Source organism: Mastomys coucha, unplaced genomic scaffold (genome assembly GCF_008632895.1).
Source record: "Mastomys coucha isolate ucsf_1 unplaced genomic scaffold, UCSF_Mcou_1 pScaffold15, whole genome shotgun sequence".
NCBI lineage: Eukaryota > Metazoa > Chordata > Mammalia > Rodentia > Muridae > Mastomys > Mastomys coucha.
Window position 1 is genome coordinate 2,330,012 of NW_022196897.1, and position 19,462 is coordinate 2,349,473.

Sequence of the window (19,462 nt, forward strand, 5' to 3'; positions counted from 1 at the left end):
AGGGCAGGCATTGGGGAACTGTGCTCAGGGCAGGCATTGGGGAACTGTGCTCAGGGTAGGCATGGGGGAGCTGTGCTCAGGACAGGCATGGGGGAGCTGTGCTCAGGGCAGGCATGGGGGAGCTGTGCTCAGGGTAGGCATGGGGGAGCTGTGCTCAGGGCAGGAATGCTGGTACTGTGCTCAGGGCGTTCCCTCATTTCTGCCAGTTGAGCCTGTCAGCCTTCCATACACCTCTCCAATGCAGCACATTGTGTCCCAGGAATCTTTACATTTCTCTTCCCCATGCCCTCCCATCCAGCTCTCAGTATTCTAGGGCAAAGAGGAGGAGAAAATTGTTAAGTAATTTGGTTCTGGTGTATTTAAAGAGACAAAATATTTCAAGAGTTCCCAGCTGTTATGAATGTTTGACTAATTTCCCCAAACTGGACTTTATCTGAAGTAGATGTAAAACTTCTCAGAGGGGCTGAATAAGAATATGAATGTCCTTGAACGGTGGGACCAAGGTGAATGCTCATGGGGAATCTTTTTTTGTTTTTTTTCAATTTTTACATTAACCCTTTATAAACATTGCATTTTATTTTAACTTTTCAAGAATAACAAAGGGCATTTAAGTATCTTCTTTTAAAAGTTGTGGGAATTGAAACTCAGGATTTATAGGACTAGAGATGCCCGAGCCTGGACTTAATCTAATCTTGGTAGGAAGCTAGTCTGAGGTACCTGGTTTTGGACCAACCAGCTGCCCTGCTATTTTGACTTGCTTTTGTTAACTGGAGACCGGAAGCAGCCTCTGTAACAGACCCAAAAATCTCCTTTGTCATCTCACTACACTGATGTTACTGGCAAATGATATTACTGACTATGCCATCTCTGAGACAGTTCAACATCCTTTACAGAAAACAAGTCAGTGTGGCATAATCACAAGCTGTACGAGGAATAACCGCATGGGTTTGCTACTTGGCCCAATATGTCCTAATCCCCAGCTGTTATTCAAATTTGCATAAGCAGCTTTGAGTGGGGAACTGATGTCACCACTCAGATGATTGTTTGTGCACTGCTATTTGATTATTAAATCATTAAACGTTATAGGAACTCAGATTCAAGATCATGTAAATGAACACATTCTTGTTTTGTTTGTTTCAATTTTGGTGAAAGTCACAGCTCTTACTGTGTTGCTTTTAGCTTTGCCTTGGTTACTTACCTGCCAGGAGCTCAGCGGTGACCATTGAGAGCCTTGGAGACAAAGTCTCTTGTTGTATAGTCCAGGGTTAGAGTGGAACTCACAGTGTAGCTGGTAGAGCCCCCTATGGTGCTCACTACATAGGCTGGTCTTAAACTCAGTATTCCCACTTCAGTTCTCCATATGCTGGCACCACAACTTTGCTCTCAGGTCCCACTATCCTGTATCTACTTCATGCAAAGATGACTGAGTGCCCAAATGTACTGCTTCAAGAACAGGCAAGGCGTTTGAGGCCTGACCCGAGTACCAAGAAAGATGAATGATTCTTTTTTTTTTTTTTAGAAATATTTTTTTAAAGATTTATTATTATACATAAGTACACTGTAGCTGTTTTTCAGACGCACCAGAAGAGGGCGTCAGATCTCATTACGGGTGGTTGTGAGCCACCATGTGGTTGCTGGAATTTGAACTCTGGACCTTCGGAAGAGCAGTTTGTGCTCTTACCCACTGAGCCATCTCTCCAGCCCCAAGATGAATGAATCTTGTACGCAGTGGTTCAGTGTGTCACAGCAGCCTCAGCTGTCGCCTATTGCAGTAGTAGTCGGTTTCAGTGCAAGACCATGAATCTAGGAACCTGAAAAAAAGTCTCAGGAAACTGGGGGCTTTAGAGAAAATGAACTAGAAAGATATGTCTCCTTAGAACTATGATAGTAAACTTTTAGGTATTTAGTATCCTTTGAAATCTCTTGATAAAATTATTAGCTCCTCTTAGCAGCAAGAATCTTGATGTTTTCAAACCTCTGTGTGACTTCTTACTACAATGGCCGCAGAACAGAATCACAGACTTTCAGTTCTACTGTGATCGTTGTTTTACTTTTATGAACTTCTTCACTACCTACCTTATAGCTCTGCATAGTAGAGCCTGTGGTTTGCATCTCAAGACAAGGAAGTAAGAGAACTTGAGTAACTTTCCTAAATCCTCTAACCCGGATTTGTGCTGTTTGGAAATCTTATCAAAAGCTTTGGTCCTGGAGACTAAAGTGGATCATGGTGGGTAGGAGGAATCGCAAAGATAATAAAAAGGGAAGGGAGGAAGTCCTGCAGAAGGACAGGAAAGGAAATCCATTAGGCTATTATCTTTGCAATTACAACTGAAATAGCTTATCAAATGTCTAAATGTGGACCACCCTGCCAGATTTAGAAAATATAAGATGTTATCAAAACTTCCTATACTTATGATGATCGTATTGGGAGTATAGACCACACAAATAAAAGGCAAAATATGGTAACCTACTTTCCAAATGCTACATTTTATTCTTACATGCAGGGGATGAGCCACACTATCTCTCTGCTTTGATTGCCCCTTTTGAGCATGGTGGATCTTCAGTAAGCAACCCATGGATTGAGTTCTACTTTATGTTTAATGCAGGACGAAAGGCAGGATGTGTTGCCATGAAAACTGGAGTGGCAGGTGGCTTATGGGATGTTTTGAGTTGTGAAGAAAAGGCAAAATTTGTGTGCAAACATTGGGCAGAAGGAGTGACTCGCCCACCAGAACCCACAACAACTCCTGAACCCAAATGCCCAGAAGACTGGGGTACCAGCAGTAGAACCAGCATGTGTTTCAAGGTAAGGATCTCTTGCCAGACTAGTTAATAATCTGAAACATCCAACAACTAAAACCAAACCACAGAAGATGCAACATCTAGCTTTGGTTCCATCTGTGGAAATTTTAATGTGATTTTTATTGATGGTGAGTGCCATGGATAGAGATAAATGACTCATCAACTGAGACCCACAGACACAGGCAACAGCCCAGATGTGCTATCAGACCTCTTGCCACATCTACTTTGTTGTAATCATTCTCTCTTTGTTGTTCCTCTGTGACTTTCTAGTCCTATACCCAGCTTGTAATGCTCGTCTTAAGAAAACATCTGTTCTTTCTTACTCTAACCTCCAGCATTTCATTTTGCCCTTGCCTTCAAGCCTGAGCTTTAGCTAGCATAATTGAAAAACCGGTCTACAATTCTTTTGAGTTAGTGCTGCATAGTTCATGTTAACACCTAATGATGATAATGATGGAGGATGAAAGGGCTGCAAGTACATAGCTCCTCAATTCCTTTAAATGAGGAATCAGGGTTCTGTCACTGTTTTTACATATTCTTAGATTGAACCCTCTGTTTTCTCCTTGTGCAACCACCAAAATAATCAACCAGTCAAATACAAATAGGAACAAACAAAACCAGAACCATTCAAACATACAAACCATCACAACTCCAATGTAATAAAGATTTGGTTCTTCCTCCTCCCCACTCTATGTTGCCATAAACTTCACAGAAAAATTTAGATTTACTCTAATATAGAAATGTATCTAGTGGTAAATGGTAAATTCATATGTTTAGGACCTCTTTTATTCAATTCCCTCCAAAGGCACATCATCCTGACATGCTTCAGAAGACAGTTTGGTGAGGTGCTTGAAGAACTCAGTCAGAGCCTAGGGATGTAACTCAGGGTAGAGTCTTTGCTTCGCAAGTGAGAGACACTGGGTCTAGTCCCAGTGTCAAAGAAAAAAGTATGTAAGAAAAATTCTGTCTGGTCTCTAACTGAAGAAGGAAATGTCTAGTTGAGCTAGAACTCTTGTTTGTAGAAGTGGAGATCAATGAGTTGTTTAATCTAGTTGACTATTAAGAGCTAAACATAATTCTCATGAAAGGGCAAGGCAAGAGAAGATTTATAAAGTAGATTCTAGAAGTTATGCATCATCATTCAAATGCCACACCTATCATGGTACAAATACATGAAGGTAAAATAGACCATGGAGACTGAACATGGTAGAATTGTCTGTAGCTATGCTGTAAGCTAGAATTCCAGTAACTACAATATGTTGTGAGCTAGAATTCCAGTAACTACAAAGTCCAGGTGTTAAACAGATTCAATTATGAGCTTCAGTGTGAAGTATGTGGTTTCGGAAGTATTTGAAGTAGTATTTGGTACATACATAAAAACTATCCTTATAAATTCTAAGATGTGGAAATTGATTCCATTCAGTGGGTAGGTTAAGGAAACACATTCAGGATACAGGAGGCTGAGATAGGATTGAGGGAACTACTGTAGAGACACACTTACTTGTGGAGCTTAAGCCAAATCCAGGTCAAGGTCTCAGTGTTAACCACCTAGGCAGCCACAACTTATAGGACGCTAATTCCTTTTATGCAAGCCTATGATGGTGGGAGCCATGAAAAACTCATGAACAATAATGGAGAAAAACTTTAAAAACTTGGTGGCTCCAGTGAGCCCTGGTTCTGCTTGTTTAGTGGTACTGGTGCAATTTTTTTTTTTTTTAGAGAAATGGTATCTTTTCTTGGCTCAGGTGTCCTTGACCTAAAAACAGTCACCAAAAATAGACCTGAGAAAATAACTTTAGATTTCATTGCCTGAGTGCCAACAAAGGTTAAAGATGAAGATGTTTGTCAGATTAAGCAAAGCAGAAACATAGTTTCTAGAAGTAAATTATAGGAGAAAATGACAAATTGAAAGAAAATAATAATAATCAATAATAATAAAGGCAAAGCAAGAATAACTCTCAAGAGTATAAGCAATTCCCTGAAGAGGAAGAGCTGTTGATCTTTGTCCAGGTTAATTCTATGGCAGACACTGGAGAAAGACTAAGGTAATTTCATAGTTGACCAACTAGTTGGCACATCTCTCTGTGCATATTCTTCTGGCCCAATCAATGAAATAGTCATCCCCCACTCCTGTGAAGCTAACCCAGTTAGTTAGTGGTAGGTGGAGCCCCTCTTTACTCCATACAGACTTCATCTTTATTAGTTAGACTGTGACTTTCTGCTAGCTGTCAGTCATGGGCTCATTGCTTTCTCCATACTTGCATAGGGTCAATAACTGGTCCAACGCTAAGGATCCTCATCAGCTGCATCGGTTTTAGTTAACTTTAGTGGTCTAGGCTCTCCAGCCTGGAATAGGTAGGCCTTCTTAGCAGCTCTCTTTATTTGTTCTAGTTAGGTTCCTTAGAAGATATCTGACAGGATAGTGGTGACTCACTTATGTTCCTATGAGCTTCGGGAGACCAGTGGGCCCTGTCTCTCCTCTTGCCTGATTAGCTTGGCATCTTGCTTTCTGCTGCAAACTTCTTGGTTTCCCTAACATTCCTTTTTCTCTGAATCCTTTCTTACCATAACACTTGAGCCACTTGCCATTTTGACCATGGGCCCCTTCCCTTATCCCCTACAGGTAGCCAGTTCCTGCATCATTACGCATGCCCTATACTAACACTGTGGATCCTATTGGCAGTTCTCAGGATGATAGGACCTAGTACTTACTTACACAGTGTTAAACTTAATGTAACTTTAACCCACTTCTGTCATATGAAAGTCTGCTATGGTCTATGTTCTAGTAGTTGTTAAAATATGCAGACTTAAGGAAAAGTGACAACAATTTTTGAAGGACACCACCAACATGGTTGAAAGTTTGCCAGGCTATTCATTGTTTAATCTGAACAGGATGACAAAGGGAACAGCATTTTGCTTATCCATGTTTATTTTCTCTACTTCAAAACTCTGTGTGTGTATGTGTGTCCCAATGCAATTTTTAATAGTTAACCAAATTACTCTTTTTCTCTTCTACAATGATCTGTATAACTGGTCCACATGTCTTTAGTTTCCAATATTTTAATCCAGTTTCTCCCAGACTTTAAATTGCTTTTATTTTGTAAGGCTTTCTCAATGAAATCACTCTCAACCTGTGTTTAGCTATCCAAATAGTCACTCAGAAATTGATTTTCAACCAAGAGACCTGCATTGTTTAGGAACATGGCACTGCTTGCTTTGTCTATAAATGACATCTCATTGAAAGTAGATGACTTCTTTATTTTGATTCAATCAGCTACCAAATGTTAAACAATTTCCCAAACCTTTTTTTTTTTTAGCTGTATGCAAAAGGAAAACATGAAAAGAAAACATGGTTTGAATCTCGAGATTTTTGCAAAGCTATCGGTGGGGAGCTGGTGAGCATCAAGAGTAAAGATGAGCAGCTAGTGATATGGAGGCTGATTACGTAAGTCTCGCTCCTGCACGGAGCTGTTGTGTGAAGTCTCGTTCCCGCACAGAGCTACTGTGTGGCCCCGTGCTACCTGTAATGCTGAGAAAATATTTGACTAAGTTTCAGTTCAAAAATTTTTAATAACTATAAATCCTACAACCAGTCTCTCTATAAATGTACAAGACATCCAATGCATCTTTGAATGAATGAATGTTTTTCAATGCTTTACTATGATTCTCTCCCCTCCTCAAATAGTGGTCCATGTTCAGAACATTGATAAGTGGTACCCAAGTTCACATTTCTAAATCACTTTTCTCTTGCGGGATATGACTCAAAGGTGACGGAGTTTATTGTGGCTTATAGCTCGAGAGGTTGCTCACATCTGTTATGGCAGTGAAAGCGTGGCAATAGGAGCAGGAGACCAGCCGGTCACATTGCATTGGCAATATGGAACAGGAGTGACATCAAGAAACAGGAAATGAGTGGGGTGCTTAGCTAGTTATCTCTCTTTTTTTTTTCTATTTTTTTATTAGATATTTTCATTATTTACATGTAAATTTCTCCTTTCCCAGTTTCCCCTCCAAAAAACAAAGAAACAAACAAAAACAACAAAAACAAACCCCTGTTGGCTACCCCCTCCCCATGCCTGCCACCCCACCCTCTCCCACTTATTGGCCCTGGCATTCCCCTACACTGGGGCACAGAACCTTCACAGGGCCAAGGTCCTCTCCTCCTATTGATGATTGAATCTGCAATCCTCTACTATACACATGCTGCCTGAACAATCAGACCCCTCCATGTGCAGTCCTTGGTTGGTGGTTGAGACCCTGGGAGCTCTGAGGGTACTAGTTAGTTCATATTGTTCTTTATCCTAAGGGGCTGCAAACCCCTCAGCTCCATTGGTCCTTCCTCTAACTCCTTTACTGGGGACCCTGTACTCAGATCAATAGAAGTCTGTGAGCCTCTACATCTGTATTAGTCAGGTACTGTCAGAACCTCTCAGGAGATAGCTATATTTAGGCTGGGTTGCCCTTTCTTCGGTCTCTGCTCCATAGTTAATCTCTGCAACTCCTTCCTTCAGCATTTGGTTCCCCCTTTTAAGAAGGAATGCAATGTTCACCTTTTGATCTTCCTTCTTCTTGAGTTCCTTGTGGTTTGTGGGCTGTTCTTCCTGTATTCCAAACTTCTGGGCTAATAACCACTTATCAGAGAGTACATACCATGTTTGTTCTTTTGTGATTGGGTTACCTCACTCAGGATGATATTCTCCAGATCCATCCATTTGGACCCAGCTATACCACTCCTGGGCACATACCCAAAAGATACTGCAACATGTAATAAGGACACATTCTCCACCATGTTCATAGCAGCCTTATTTATAATAGCCAGAACCTGGAAACAACCCAGATGTTCCTCAACAGAAGAGTAGATACAGAAATTGTGGTACATCTACACAATGGAGTACTACTCAGCTATTAAAAACAATAAATTTATGAAATTCTTAGGTAAAAGGCTAGTTATCTCTTTATGCAGTATTGGACACAAGTCCAAGGAATGGTGCTACGCACTTTTAGAGTGGGTATTCCCACTTCAATCTAATCAAGATAATTCCTCACAGGCATGCCTCAAGACTAACACAATCTAGATAACTTCTCGTAGATGTGTCTTGAGACTTGTCTGCTGGGTGATTCTACAGCCCATCAAGTATATGATCAATAGTAACCATCAGAGGCACTTTTCGTAGGACACATTTAATTGTTATTCTTCTTGCTTGTATATTATCTAAGGTGTGTTTCAGAGGGACCTACCAACTCTTGATGGTCTTTTGAAAGACTGAAGACCCTTTCAGGATGAGTCATCTTCTTTCTTTGTATGTTGCAGGAGCAGTGGAAGCTACCATGAGCTGTTTTGGTTGGGACTGACCTATGGAAGCCCTTCAGAGGGGTTCACCTGGAGTGATGGTTCTCCTGTAAGTAGTTTTAAATATGTCATTTTTTTTTTTTTACCCTGTAGTGTATTTTTTGGCATTATCATTTGGGTTTATTGGTGTTTTATTAAGATATGTCATTAAGACAGTTGCAGACTTTTTTATGTAAGATAAATACAAGTGTAGTATAGACTCACTGCCCGGCCCTGGCCTCCACATCCTTTAAGCATAGCTGTGGATGAGAATAACCTAAGGAATGAAAAGCGACGCCTCCCAGTTTAATCCAAATGCACAAAACCAGCATGTATATGGTTAAATATCTTCAAAGCTCTTTTGCAGCTGCCTTTAGCTCAGTGAAATTGGATGCAACTTTGGTTGCCATCAGAGTCAGATGAAGTTTTCCAAATTTGAGAAATTGGAAGCGTTGGCTTTCGCTAGCAACATTTAGCAGCACTGGTCATCCCGGGAAAGGATGTTTCTGATATTAACACTACTTTCTCTTGGAAGCCACAGGCATCTTCCAAGGTACTTACTTAAGTGACATAGTTTCTTCGGTGGCTGCATTGGTGTTTGGATTTCATGTTTGTATTTGTGGAAAACAGATCATAATTCTTAATCCAGACCCCTATCATAATTCTTAACCCAGACCCCTTCAGACTCTGATCACTGAAAACTACCCACATTCCAAATTTATTTCCATTGTTCATTTTGGCAAAGGGTTCATTCTGGTTCATTCCGTCAGTTACATTTTATAAGACTTTTTTTCTCTAATTATTTTTCGGTAGCCTGTGTAATAGAGGAAAATCTTCCAGCAACTTACTGAAATATCATCCATTAAGAACAGGCTGTAAATTTAGGAAATTGTAACCATTGACTGAGATGTGGAAGTTTCTTGCTAACTTTTTCCTACATATAAATCCCATTACTGTGGCCCTTGGATCCATTCTGTTTAATGGGAATAAAGGAAATGCTATAAAAACCAATTCCCTACTCTAGTCTGCTTCAAAAGTTTCCATGTAATAAAAGCTGCTTATTTCTCACCCATGTCCATAACATGTACTTCAATAGCTAAAAGTAAAAAGCAGATGAATGAAGAATTCCAACAGCCCCTCTTTTTCCTTCTCCAATTTGGATTTGCACTGGTGTGGTGTATGTGGTTAATATCTGCAGCCTAATGTTTCTAGCACAGCATAGCAACCTGGTGTTGTGGTTCAGATCAAGTGTGATGTTTCTACCATAGGTTTCCTATGATAATTGGGCTTACGGTGAGCCAAATAATTACCAAAATGTTGAATATTGTGGTGAGCTGAAAGGTGACCCCGGCATGTATTGGAATGATATTAACTGTGAACACCTCAACAACTGGATTTGTCAGATACAAAAAGGTACAAATCCTGTCCCCTCTTTCTCTTATATTACATTAGCCTTCTGACACCCTAATTTGTTTCCTCCGTTGGCACAAACAAACAAAAATACCAGTGTCAGGTATTATTCACAGGATAAGAATGGAGGTGTTGAGAAGATATGAGTGTTCACAAGAAACAGAAGATCAAAAGGCCACCAGAGAATCCTGGATGAGAGTCAGGTCCTCAGAAACATTCCTACCAGCAGCCAGGGCCGTCCTCTACAGCTGCGGGGGCTAATGGGAGACCTGCCCTTTAGTGCTGTAGAAAGGCAATGCAGTTTTACTTTCGGGAACTCTCACCTTATGACCTTTATTTTATCCCTGACACAGGTACAAGCTCCCATCAAGTCAGATATTTTAATATCCATAACACACACAGAACCAGCAGTGTGGGGAAGGCTCTGGTGTTATAGGACTCATGTTATATTGTTTATGATGACTTGGAAATTAGTGCAAAGACAGGTTAGATGTTGAGATCAGAGGAGCTGGGACAAATGAAACAAAGCTCACCCTTGAATCAAAACATATGACTCTATTGCAATAAATGAATGGAACCACATTGCCCTCTGCTGTTGGGGAATCATGGCCACTGCTCCCATTCTGCAGTTAAGAGGCCTGGTACCGCCCTCTGCTGGCTGGATGCACATGTTTCCACGTTCTGGATTAACATCCTGAGTTTCCAGAATGGAGCAATCATTGCATTGAATTTAACAACCTTCTCCTGCTGCCTGCCAGTGACTGAGTCATCGTGGCCTCTTTTTGTTGTTAGTAGCTTTGTTTTACTCTAGCAGATAGAAAATATGTTCCCTAGAAGGCTAAGTACTACTTGGGCCCTCTTGTCAGATTCTAACAAAATCCAGATATTAACTATTTTGAAAGAAAAATATTTTTAAAAAATCATAGAAAGATATAAGTAAAAGTTTTATAAGGATATGATTCTTTGAAAGGACTATATTTGTGTCTTATCCATATACAACTCATATCAAATGGTTTCAGATAATGAACATATACATTATTTCATAGTTACTACTAAAATGTCTACCTGGAAAACTGCTGTGTGGTGAACACCGACTGCATACCAAAAATTTAAAATTTTTACCCTGCCTATTTATAAATATGGTTGGTTCATTTTTATAATTGTGGGAGGGGGACAAAGACCAAATAGTTTTGGTATTTGAACCTGGACTTCACAATTCCAAAATTAATGTTTCTTTCTTTCCTTTATCTGGCATTATTGCAGCCTAGATATTGCCTCCCACTTCTGGTATTTGTATCCATTTATATAAACCTTAATCCACCCATCGTTCTTCTTTCATTCTCCCACCATATTGTGATGTACATTGGAGGGAGGATGGGACAAGTCAAGGAGGATGGAAATTGTCAAGGTTTTATTGACACAAGAAAATATAAAGAGCAGCACTAGTGGATGCCTGATGGTTATATTTTTATTTTACAGGGAAAACACTACTGCCTGAGCCCACACCCGCTCCGCAAGACAGTAGGTGTCCCTGAGTTTTCTGACTTCTTTATTGCAGCCTTCTCTGACTCCTTTCCTTCCTCAGTAAAATGAAGATGGTGGGAAGAGAGTTCTTAGGATCTTTGAGGATCTCATGAAAGGTTGGAGTTTTGTCTCCAGAGAGCAGACAACATACCAGTTGCCCATTAGCATGTTTTCTTGTGGTTTTATGAGTTCAAGGTTTTCTTTAGCACATGACCGATTGTAACTTGGTGGCTTAAAGAAGCACACAGTAATTCACTGAGAGTTCTGGAAGTCAGAAATCTGAAATTGGTTCCACTGAGTCAGAATGCAAGCTTTCATCCGTAGAACCACCTCTCCCTCCCCGCTGGTCTTCACTTGGTTTCCTTGAGTTCTTTCCTAAATGTCTCCTGGCTCCATCCTTCACCCAGCCTTTTACCTTATGGTTCAGTGTCATATTGCATCCTTGTGCATTGGACCTTCGTCTCTGCATCCTTCTCTGCATTAGGTTTAACTCTCACCCAGATAACCCAAGATAATCTCTCCTTCTCAAGATCCATAATTTAATCACTTCTTTTCCATTGTAATCCGATGTACACAAGCTCCTAGGATAGTCCATAGATGCCTTTACAGCTTTTTACAATATAGAAAAAAAAAATTCCATGCTTCAAAAGAGGATTTAGACACCTTCTTCATGAATTAACTGCCTGGTTTTCTAATTCTGCTGTGAACAATTCAAATCCATCTCTGAGAAGTCTTGGGGGTGTAGATGAAATCTGAGTTTTCATAGTCCCCAAGCTTGGCCCTTGAACATCACAGGCATGTGTATAAATCTTCCTAGATCTGCTGTCCTGCCAGAGAAAGTAATGCCAGGAGTTCTTTTACCCACTAGTAACTCATAGATCTTACTCAGGATGAGAGAGGCCAGTCTTCGTTGAACTGACAGAAGGTAGATATTTGACTTGGAACAATGCAATCTGTCCCTGACTAACATTTTTCATTTTCCGGGATCTTGGAGTTGTTCATATCTTTGACATAGTGCTTATCCCTGCTTACCACATTCCTTAATTTATCTAAATAAATATCTTTTCCTTCGACTTAATTTTTTTTCAGATCCATCAGTTACTGCAGATGGGTGGGTTATTTACAAAGACTACCAGTACTATTTTAGCAAAGAGAAGGAAACCATGGACAACGCACGAGCATTTTGCAAGAAGAATTTTGGGGATCTCGCTACAGTTAAAAGTGAAAGTGAAAAGAAGTTTCTATGGAAATATGTAAGGATGTGGTTACATGTAGAATGGCATGCTATAAAGAAAGATGATTTTTGCATTCAGTACCTTCAAAAATAATTTCAAATTAGGTACTAAATGTGAGGTTAGGTTGAGGGTAAATGATCAAGTTCCTGAGGCCCTGATACAGAGCCACACAGAGGGATGCACTTGCTTGTTAGAATATCCATTGTAGAGTCACAGAATCCAGAAATACTTTGTTAAGTCTAACACTGCGATGAACACTTTCAGTTTATGAATTTAATTATCAAGGCTCATGTGTTAACTAATTGTTATGTCTCAGTCCTAGACCACTTGTATAACATACACTATGACTATTAAGACTTCTAGGTCTTTGTTGGATTCAATTATTTATGAACAATAGTTTTATTATTCATATAAAAGTCTCAGTATACCCAAGTTGTCAGCTATTCCTGAAAGTATTTTTTTTTTAGCGTTTTCTGCATACTTTTCTGCTTAAAAAATAAAAAGATCTTCATGTGGCCTCCTCATCATTTGCCAGAGAAGGAATGAACAGAATAGCAGAATATGGATTTGTCAATATTTAAAGGAAAAGTTCACTTGAGTACAAAGATATGAAGATATAGTTTAACATTACCTTCTTTGTGGATATTCCTTGCTTTGGAACTCTCAGAATACATCCTAATGTTGTATAAGTGCCTATTTGTAATGTATGCTATATATTAAGTTCTTATGCGTGATGTACAAAACCCATTGCCCATTTTATTCTTCAGCATCCAACTCTTACAGATATTTGTTATTATAGTAAATTACCTAAGGTATTCATTTTATAAACACAGGTTATTGCATTGTGAACATATTTTTCATCCTTATGAATATAATTCTATAGTATTTATGCATGAATTCCTTTTTGGAAAACATAAATAGGCCCCCTTACTAATACATAAGTTTTGCTCAATTTGATCAGTAGAAGACTGTAAATTAAATCTATAAACTTTTGCATTCTAGATAAACAAGAATGGTGGACAGTCACCATATTTTATTGGCATGTTGATCAGCTTGGATAAGAAGTTCATGTAAGTAAATCAAGCTAACACCATGGCTTAGAAAAGAGATCTGATAAACACATATGAGTTGTTTTGGCAACCTTTGTTTGCCAATGCATTAAAAGTTTCATGACATTCTGAATCTGAAAAAAAATCTTTAAAAATGTGAAAGTAAAACTATTTAAGATGACGCTATTAAGATTTTCAACATTGCTAATTATATAAAAGCTCTAAAATGGATTTGATCTCACAAAATATTAAGTGAGATTAGTCTGTATGTTAGCTTACTCAACCCTCAGCAAAGCATGACTAAGAAGATGTGTTACAGAGAGAGGAATGCTGAATGTACCTTCAACCCTGTGTGGATCAATGTTGGTACACAGGGTCAAATGTCCCCTTTTGTATGCCCCACCTTGCAGCAGCAGTGTATTCAAGTTCACGGTGAAGCATTCCCCCAGAAGAGCAGACTTGCTCCTTCCTTAGACACAGGGCCAGCAATGGCTGTGCTTGAGAAAGGAAATTCTTTTATCATAGGGGTTTCTTTCAATGTTCATTAATATGGTCTCCTGAATTTCAAGAGCAGAGATGTCTATCTGTCCCACATACAGCTATCTTAGTGACATACATTCTGGGGGACTTTGATTGCTACCTTTGAGGAACTGAGACCTAAAGTCAACTTTGTCACTTCTAGGGAATAGAGGCATTGTATATCCTTATGGACAAACACCCATTTCATTATCTCCAGAACAAGAGGCCAGATTTTTATGATATCTTTTATTTCCAGCTCCCAGAGTCCTGGAATTTCTATAACTCTGACAATAGTCATTGGCTCATCCACTTTATAAAAACATGGAGTAAGCAAAAAACTCAAAATAGAGCTAATGAGAATGTATTTACTGTCTTTTTGAAAAATTGTCTGGAAATTGCACATCATTAAATTGTATGGAAATCACAATTGAAGAGTATTATGGAAGGAATTTTGCTTCTGGATTCCAGACTAATTAGGCTATACATGTTTCCCACTCCAGGGCTATTGAGAACTTGTTCTGAGGAGTGCAAAGAGGGTGGACCAGCATTCAGTATTCACATTCTTATGCATCTTATTAAGTAGATTCTTTAGTAATGGACTATGAATTCCCCAAATGAGGGAAATTCATATTTTACAATATTAATCTAATTCTGGTTGTTTGTGAGCTTGACCTGAAGGTATCAGGGAGACTACAGAGGAAGACAAAGGGTACCTAGTACCAGACATTTGGGAGTTTCTATTAGACTCTTTAGGTCCCTCCTATTTGCTACACATTTCACCTTGATGGATTGGCCTTTTTCCCACCTCTGTGTTGTAGTCAGTCATTTTGGCTGGGTTGTTGAAAAATGCTTTGATTCTCTTTTGCAGTTGGATGGACGGGAGCAAAGTAGATTTTGTGGCTTGGGCTACAGGGGAACCCAACTTTGCAAATGATGATGAAAACTGTGTAACGATGTACACAAGTTCAGGTAGATCATATACTGATCTTATTGAGCGTGTTTTGGGGTGTGATGTGTGCCATTTCTTACATCTTCAGACTAAAAGTAACAAGCAGTACACTTTCATAGGAAAAGGACAGAGACTCCAAATTTTATTTGTGTAACAGTTCCATTTGCAAAGATAAATTTACCAGGATGTTCAATTGCAAAGATAAATTTACCAAGATGTATCATCCTATTTCTTCCAAATTGTGAGGCATTTTTTTTTATGTTCTTATGTGAGGAAAATACCTAGAATATACTTATAATCAATTACCTTTATCTCTCTCTAGCTCTTTTTCATTCGTAAAGTGGGAGTGTTGATGTAATTTGTATTTTGTTGAGAAGATTAAATGAGGTAACATCTAATGCTAAACACATACTTAAATATCATATGATTGACTATTGGTAATTAATAATTTAAAAATATGTCTGTAATACCAAGAGTATGCTCAGCATATAGGAATCTTTCTGGAAAGCTGAACTCTTATGAGCTAAGTGAAACAGAGAGAGAGAGAGAAACAGAGAGGGAAAGGGAGAGGGAGAGGGAGAGGGAGAGGGAGAGGGAGAGGGAGAGGGAGAGAGAGAGAGAGAGAGAGAGAGAGAGAGAGAGAGAGAGAGAGAGCGAGAGAGAGAGAGAGAGAGAGAGAGGGCAAGCATTGGTTCTTCTAGTCATGTGAAAATAAGGTGAAGTCATTGTGAATCATTTTTTGAGATCCCTCCTGAGATGTTGTACCGTTGAAGGTATGTTTTAAACTAAGAGCCTGCAGATCTACCTTAGTTTTTCTCTTTTACAGGGTTCTGGAATGACATCAACTGTGGTTATCCAAATAACTTCATCTGCCAGAGACATAACAGCAGCATCAATGCCACAGCCATGCCTACCACGCCCCCGACCCCAGGTGGCTGCAAGGAAGGTTGGCATTTGTACAACAACAAGGTATTGGAGAAAATTAATCTCAGTCTTGGTATTTGTATTATGTAGTTTTCTTGTTGCTGTAAAAAATGGATAATAGAAGCAAAGGGGATTTTGCTTCCCTATTTTGGAGAACCTAGTCTATCAGAGCAGAGCAAGTAGGGCAGAAGGCTGCATGGAGGTGGGAACAAATGGTGGATTAGTATGCAAAGGACTGGAGGAGGTTCCAGCTGCATCCCTGAGGGCCTCCCTCCATGACCTATATCCACCAGCCAGGCCCATGTCCCAAAGATTACATGTTCCTCAAAAACCTGCACCATCAGCTGAGGAGCCAGAGTTCAGATGCCTATGGGGATCATTTCCCACTAAACCCCAGCATTGCTGTTCACTGTGGTGGCAGATGCCAACTGCAGCCTGCAGAATTAATCTCTATCTACATCATCACCTTAGGCCAACTTGTGCAAGAATAACGAGATTTCCATCACAAATTCTCAATGGAAAGTAAGAACATACATGAACTATTAGCCAAAGATCTGTACCCTTGATCTCAAGGGAAAAATAAAACTCTGCAGAGAAATACGTGGGCCATCAAGCTGGTTTAATTTTCTTTTTTATTTCTCATTTAGGCCTGAGAAAACTTTTATTTATTTGTAATTTTCAAGAATGACTTGATTTCTTGATGTAAACTTTATTATCTTTAGCTAAAACCTTTGCTTTTGCCCTCCCCTTCTGTTTCAGTGCTTTAAAATTTTTGGATTTGCTACTGAAGAAAAGAAAAGCTGGCAAGAGGCACGGAAAGCTTGCATAGGACTGAAAGGAAACCTGGTGTCCATAGAGAATGCAAAAGAACAAGGTGTGTAAACCTACACACCTTGGCAGTTATGAATATTCCTGGCAATTATGAATATACATTCAAATTTGCCCTAAAGTGATAGATTGTTTCTTATTGTAACTGACTTTTTTTTTTTCTTTTTCCTGGAATAAGATACAGTAGGGGAAAATCTGCTCAATTTCTTATTAGGAGTGATTTTATTTTATTTAGTGTTAGATAATATACTGGGATTTTTAAATGTATTTTTATTGGATTTTTATTTATTTACATTTCAAATGTTATCCCCTTTCCCAGTTTCCTCTTCGCAAACACCTTATTCCATCCCCCCCTGCTTCTATGAGGGTGTTCTCCCACCCACCTACCCACTCCTGCCTCACCACCCTACCATTTTCCTATACTGAGGCATTGAGCCTTCACAGGACCAAGGGCCTCCCCTCCCACTGATGCTAGATATACTGGGATTTTTTTAAAAAAGATTCTCCATAGAATTCTTTCCCATTTTCAAAGCAACTCTGAGCCAGGCATTATTATTATTCCAGTTTATGGACAAGGAAATGACATTCATAGAGCCTTGGGGGAAGAAGCGTGCTTGGTCAGAGGGGGAGTTTAGCATCAATACCTGGGTACCAGCCCATATCCTGTCCTGTTGCCAAATAAATCTGTTATGCAAGGGGCCAAGGAAGAGTAGCTCTGAGTACAAACCGAGCAGCTTCTTATCTTCCACATGCTCCTGTCTGGACCCTGATCATATAATTTACAACACAGCAAAGCTGGTATTTTAATGTAAACTTTAAACAAATGCAGGAAAAAGTTTTTTGATGCAATACAAAGATAAGCTGGAATATGGAAGTATCTGATAAGAGAACACTTGTCACAGTCATACAGAGGATTGTAAAATTCATTCTTTGTGAAGCAACAGAAGTTGGAGCTGGGGAGAAACCTCAGTCAATGAAGAGTATGTTGCACAAGCCATAGGTCCCGAGTTTAATCCTCAGCACCATGTGCAAATCCTGGGATACTGACATATGTGTAGTTCTAGCACAGGGGAGTTAGAGAAAAAAAAAACCCTGAAAATTTTTGGTCCATCAGCCTAATAAAACTAGCAGTCTCTAGGCTGGTAAGAGATCCTTTTTCATAAAACCTTGGTTGGTTGGATCCTAAGGAATATATAGAGATACTCTGGTCTCAACACACATGCCCACATGCATGAACGCATAGACTTTCTCTCTTTTATCTAGAAATAAGGTACTGACCACTCTTGGGTGATCCTTTGGGGACTACCTTTGCTGAAATAAGTATCCCTTTCAAACTTTGATTTGTGCTCTAAGGCAGATCTTGACCAATTTTCGGGAGATTAAGCTATTGAAGGGTTTGGAAACCATAGCAGTTGAGGTTTGGATCAGAGACCTTCAAGTTAAACACTTTGAGAAAAAGAACACATGTCCTTGAAAGTTCCACCTTATGTGGTCTTCAGAGGAAGATCTGGATAAATGAGTGATGGATACAGGGAAATGTATCTAGGTTCAAAATGAGGAGACCATTCCAGTAGCCAGGACTGATGAGACACATCATGTTGTGAACAGGACAAGGTTTGCAAAGAATTTTGAAATGCTTGGGTGGTGCTCAAGTGGACACTGTAGATCCACATATGTTGTATACAGAGAAAGTCCAATAAAAGTTTGTTGTGTGTATAAATTTTTAAAAGTTATAAGAAAAGATTAGGCTATATACTCTTTAACTTCTGTTTTAGTTGGGTAGGTGTGGAGGAACATATACTTGTATGGTGTGCACATGCATGTATGTGCAGGTGCACATAGATGTGTGTGCTTCTGTGGAGACCAATGGAGAACACCAGGTGTCTTCCACTGTCACTCTCTCCCTTCTATATCCAGTCAGGCTCTCTCACTGAAGTTGCAGCCAGGCTAGTATCTAGTGAGCCCCAGTGATCCTCCTGCTTCTACTCTCCCCATGCTAGGGTTACAGGCATATATATTGCCACATCCAGCTTTTACCTGGTCTTTTGTTATCCAAATTTGGGTCCCAGCTCTTACTTACTGCTTCATACCTCCAGCTTCAGAGCATCTTTGACTTTCAAAATAATTTTCCAAAATTATGTATCTTAAAAAGGTCAGGGGAGAAGATACTAGAAACCTGCATTTTGCTCTCCCAAATGCTTACTCTATTAAGGCAGAGATGGACACTGCACTGTCTTAGAACACATGATACATGAAACCAACCAAGCTTCCACAAGAATCTTTGACAAGTTCACCAGCTATTTAGATACCCACAGCAAAGTGTCAAACAATAACACGATACAAGAACATAACTTTCACATTTCTCGAGCTGGCTCACCACATTTTTTGCCTCAGCTACCCAACAGGGAAACACAGTAATGGATTTCCTCTCTCCCCCACAAAGTGCTGATTCCTGGCATAACAGAGTTATAACCGGAGCAGGGAGATGTGCAGAAGGAAACAATTTTCAGATAAAATAACATTATTCCTGGCAAAACAGACACATGCTGTTGAATTCGTAATGTGGTTGTTTGCAGTGGGGAGAAGTCAGTGCTGTATGCTACCACATAGAACTGTTCACATTGTGTTTCAATTTGAGCAGGAGGTAGAAGTTACAATCTTGTCTAGGAGACAAATAAAACCAAAACAAATATCTATCTGCACTCTTAGTTCATTAAAGAATATGGGGACAAAAACATTTGGAGGTATTTTATCTTTAGTTAATTGAGAAAAATGTAGAAATGATCAAGGCTCTCTTCTCTTTGAAAATGGGGTTAGGATTTGGGAATGACTGTTCCACCAAACTTTGTGAAGTTTGAAGGAGTATGTGGCTATGTTCCCACAGACTTTATTT

The 19,462-nt window shown here is 39.5% G+C and overlaps 1 protein-coding gene across 1 annotated transcript in view; it reads left to right on the forward strand.

Moving 5' to 3' along the window:
* Positions 1–19,462, forward strand: part of Mrc1 (mannose receptor C-type 1) — a 91,769-nt gene that overhangs the window by 52,653 nt on the left and 19,654 nt on the right. Inside the window, exons 12-21 of the mRNA XM_031369057.1 lie at positions 2,607–2,806; positions 6,120–6,247; positions 8,114–8,201; positions 9,400–9,544; positions 11,021–11,062; positions 12,155–12,318; positions 13,303–13,370; positions 14,737–14,837; positions 15,644–15,786; positions 16,501–16,615. Of these exons, the coding sequence (XP_031224917.1) occupies positions 2,607–2,806; positions 6,120–6,247; positions 8,114–8,201; positions 9,400–9,544; positions 11,021–11,062; positions 12,155–12,318; positions 13,303–13,370; positions 14,737–14,837; positions 15,644–15,786; positions 16,501–16,615 (1,194 nt within the window). The remainder of the gene's footprint in view (positions 1–2,606; positions 2,807–6,119; positions 6,248–8,113; positions 8,202–9,399; positions 9,545–11,020; positions 11,063–12,154; positions 12,319–13,302; positions 13,371–14,736; positions 14,838–15,643; positions 15,787–16,500; positions 16,616–19,462) is intronic.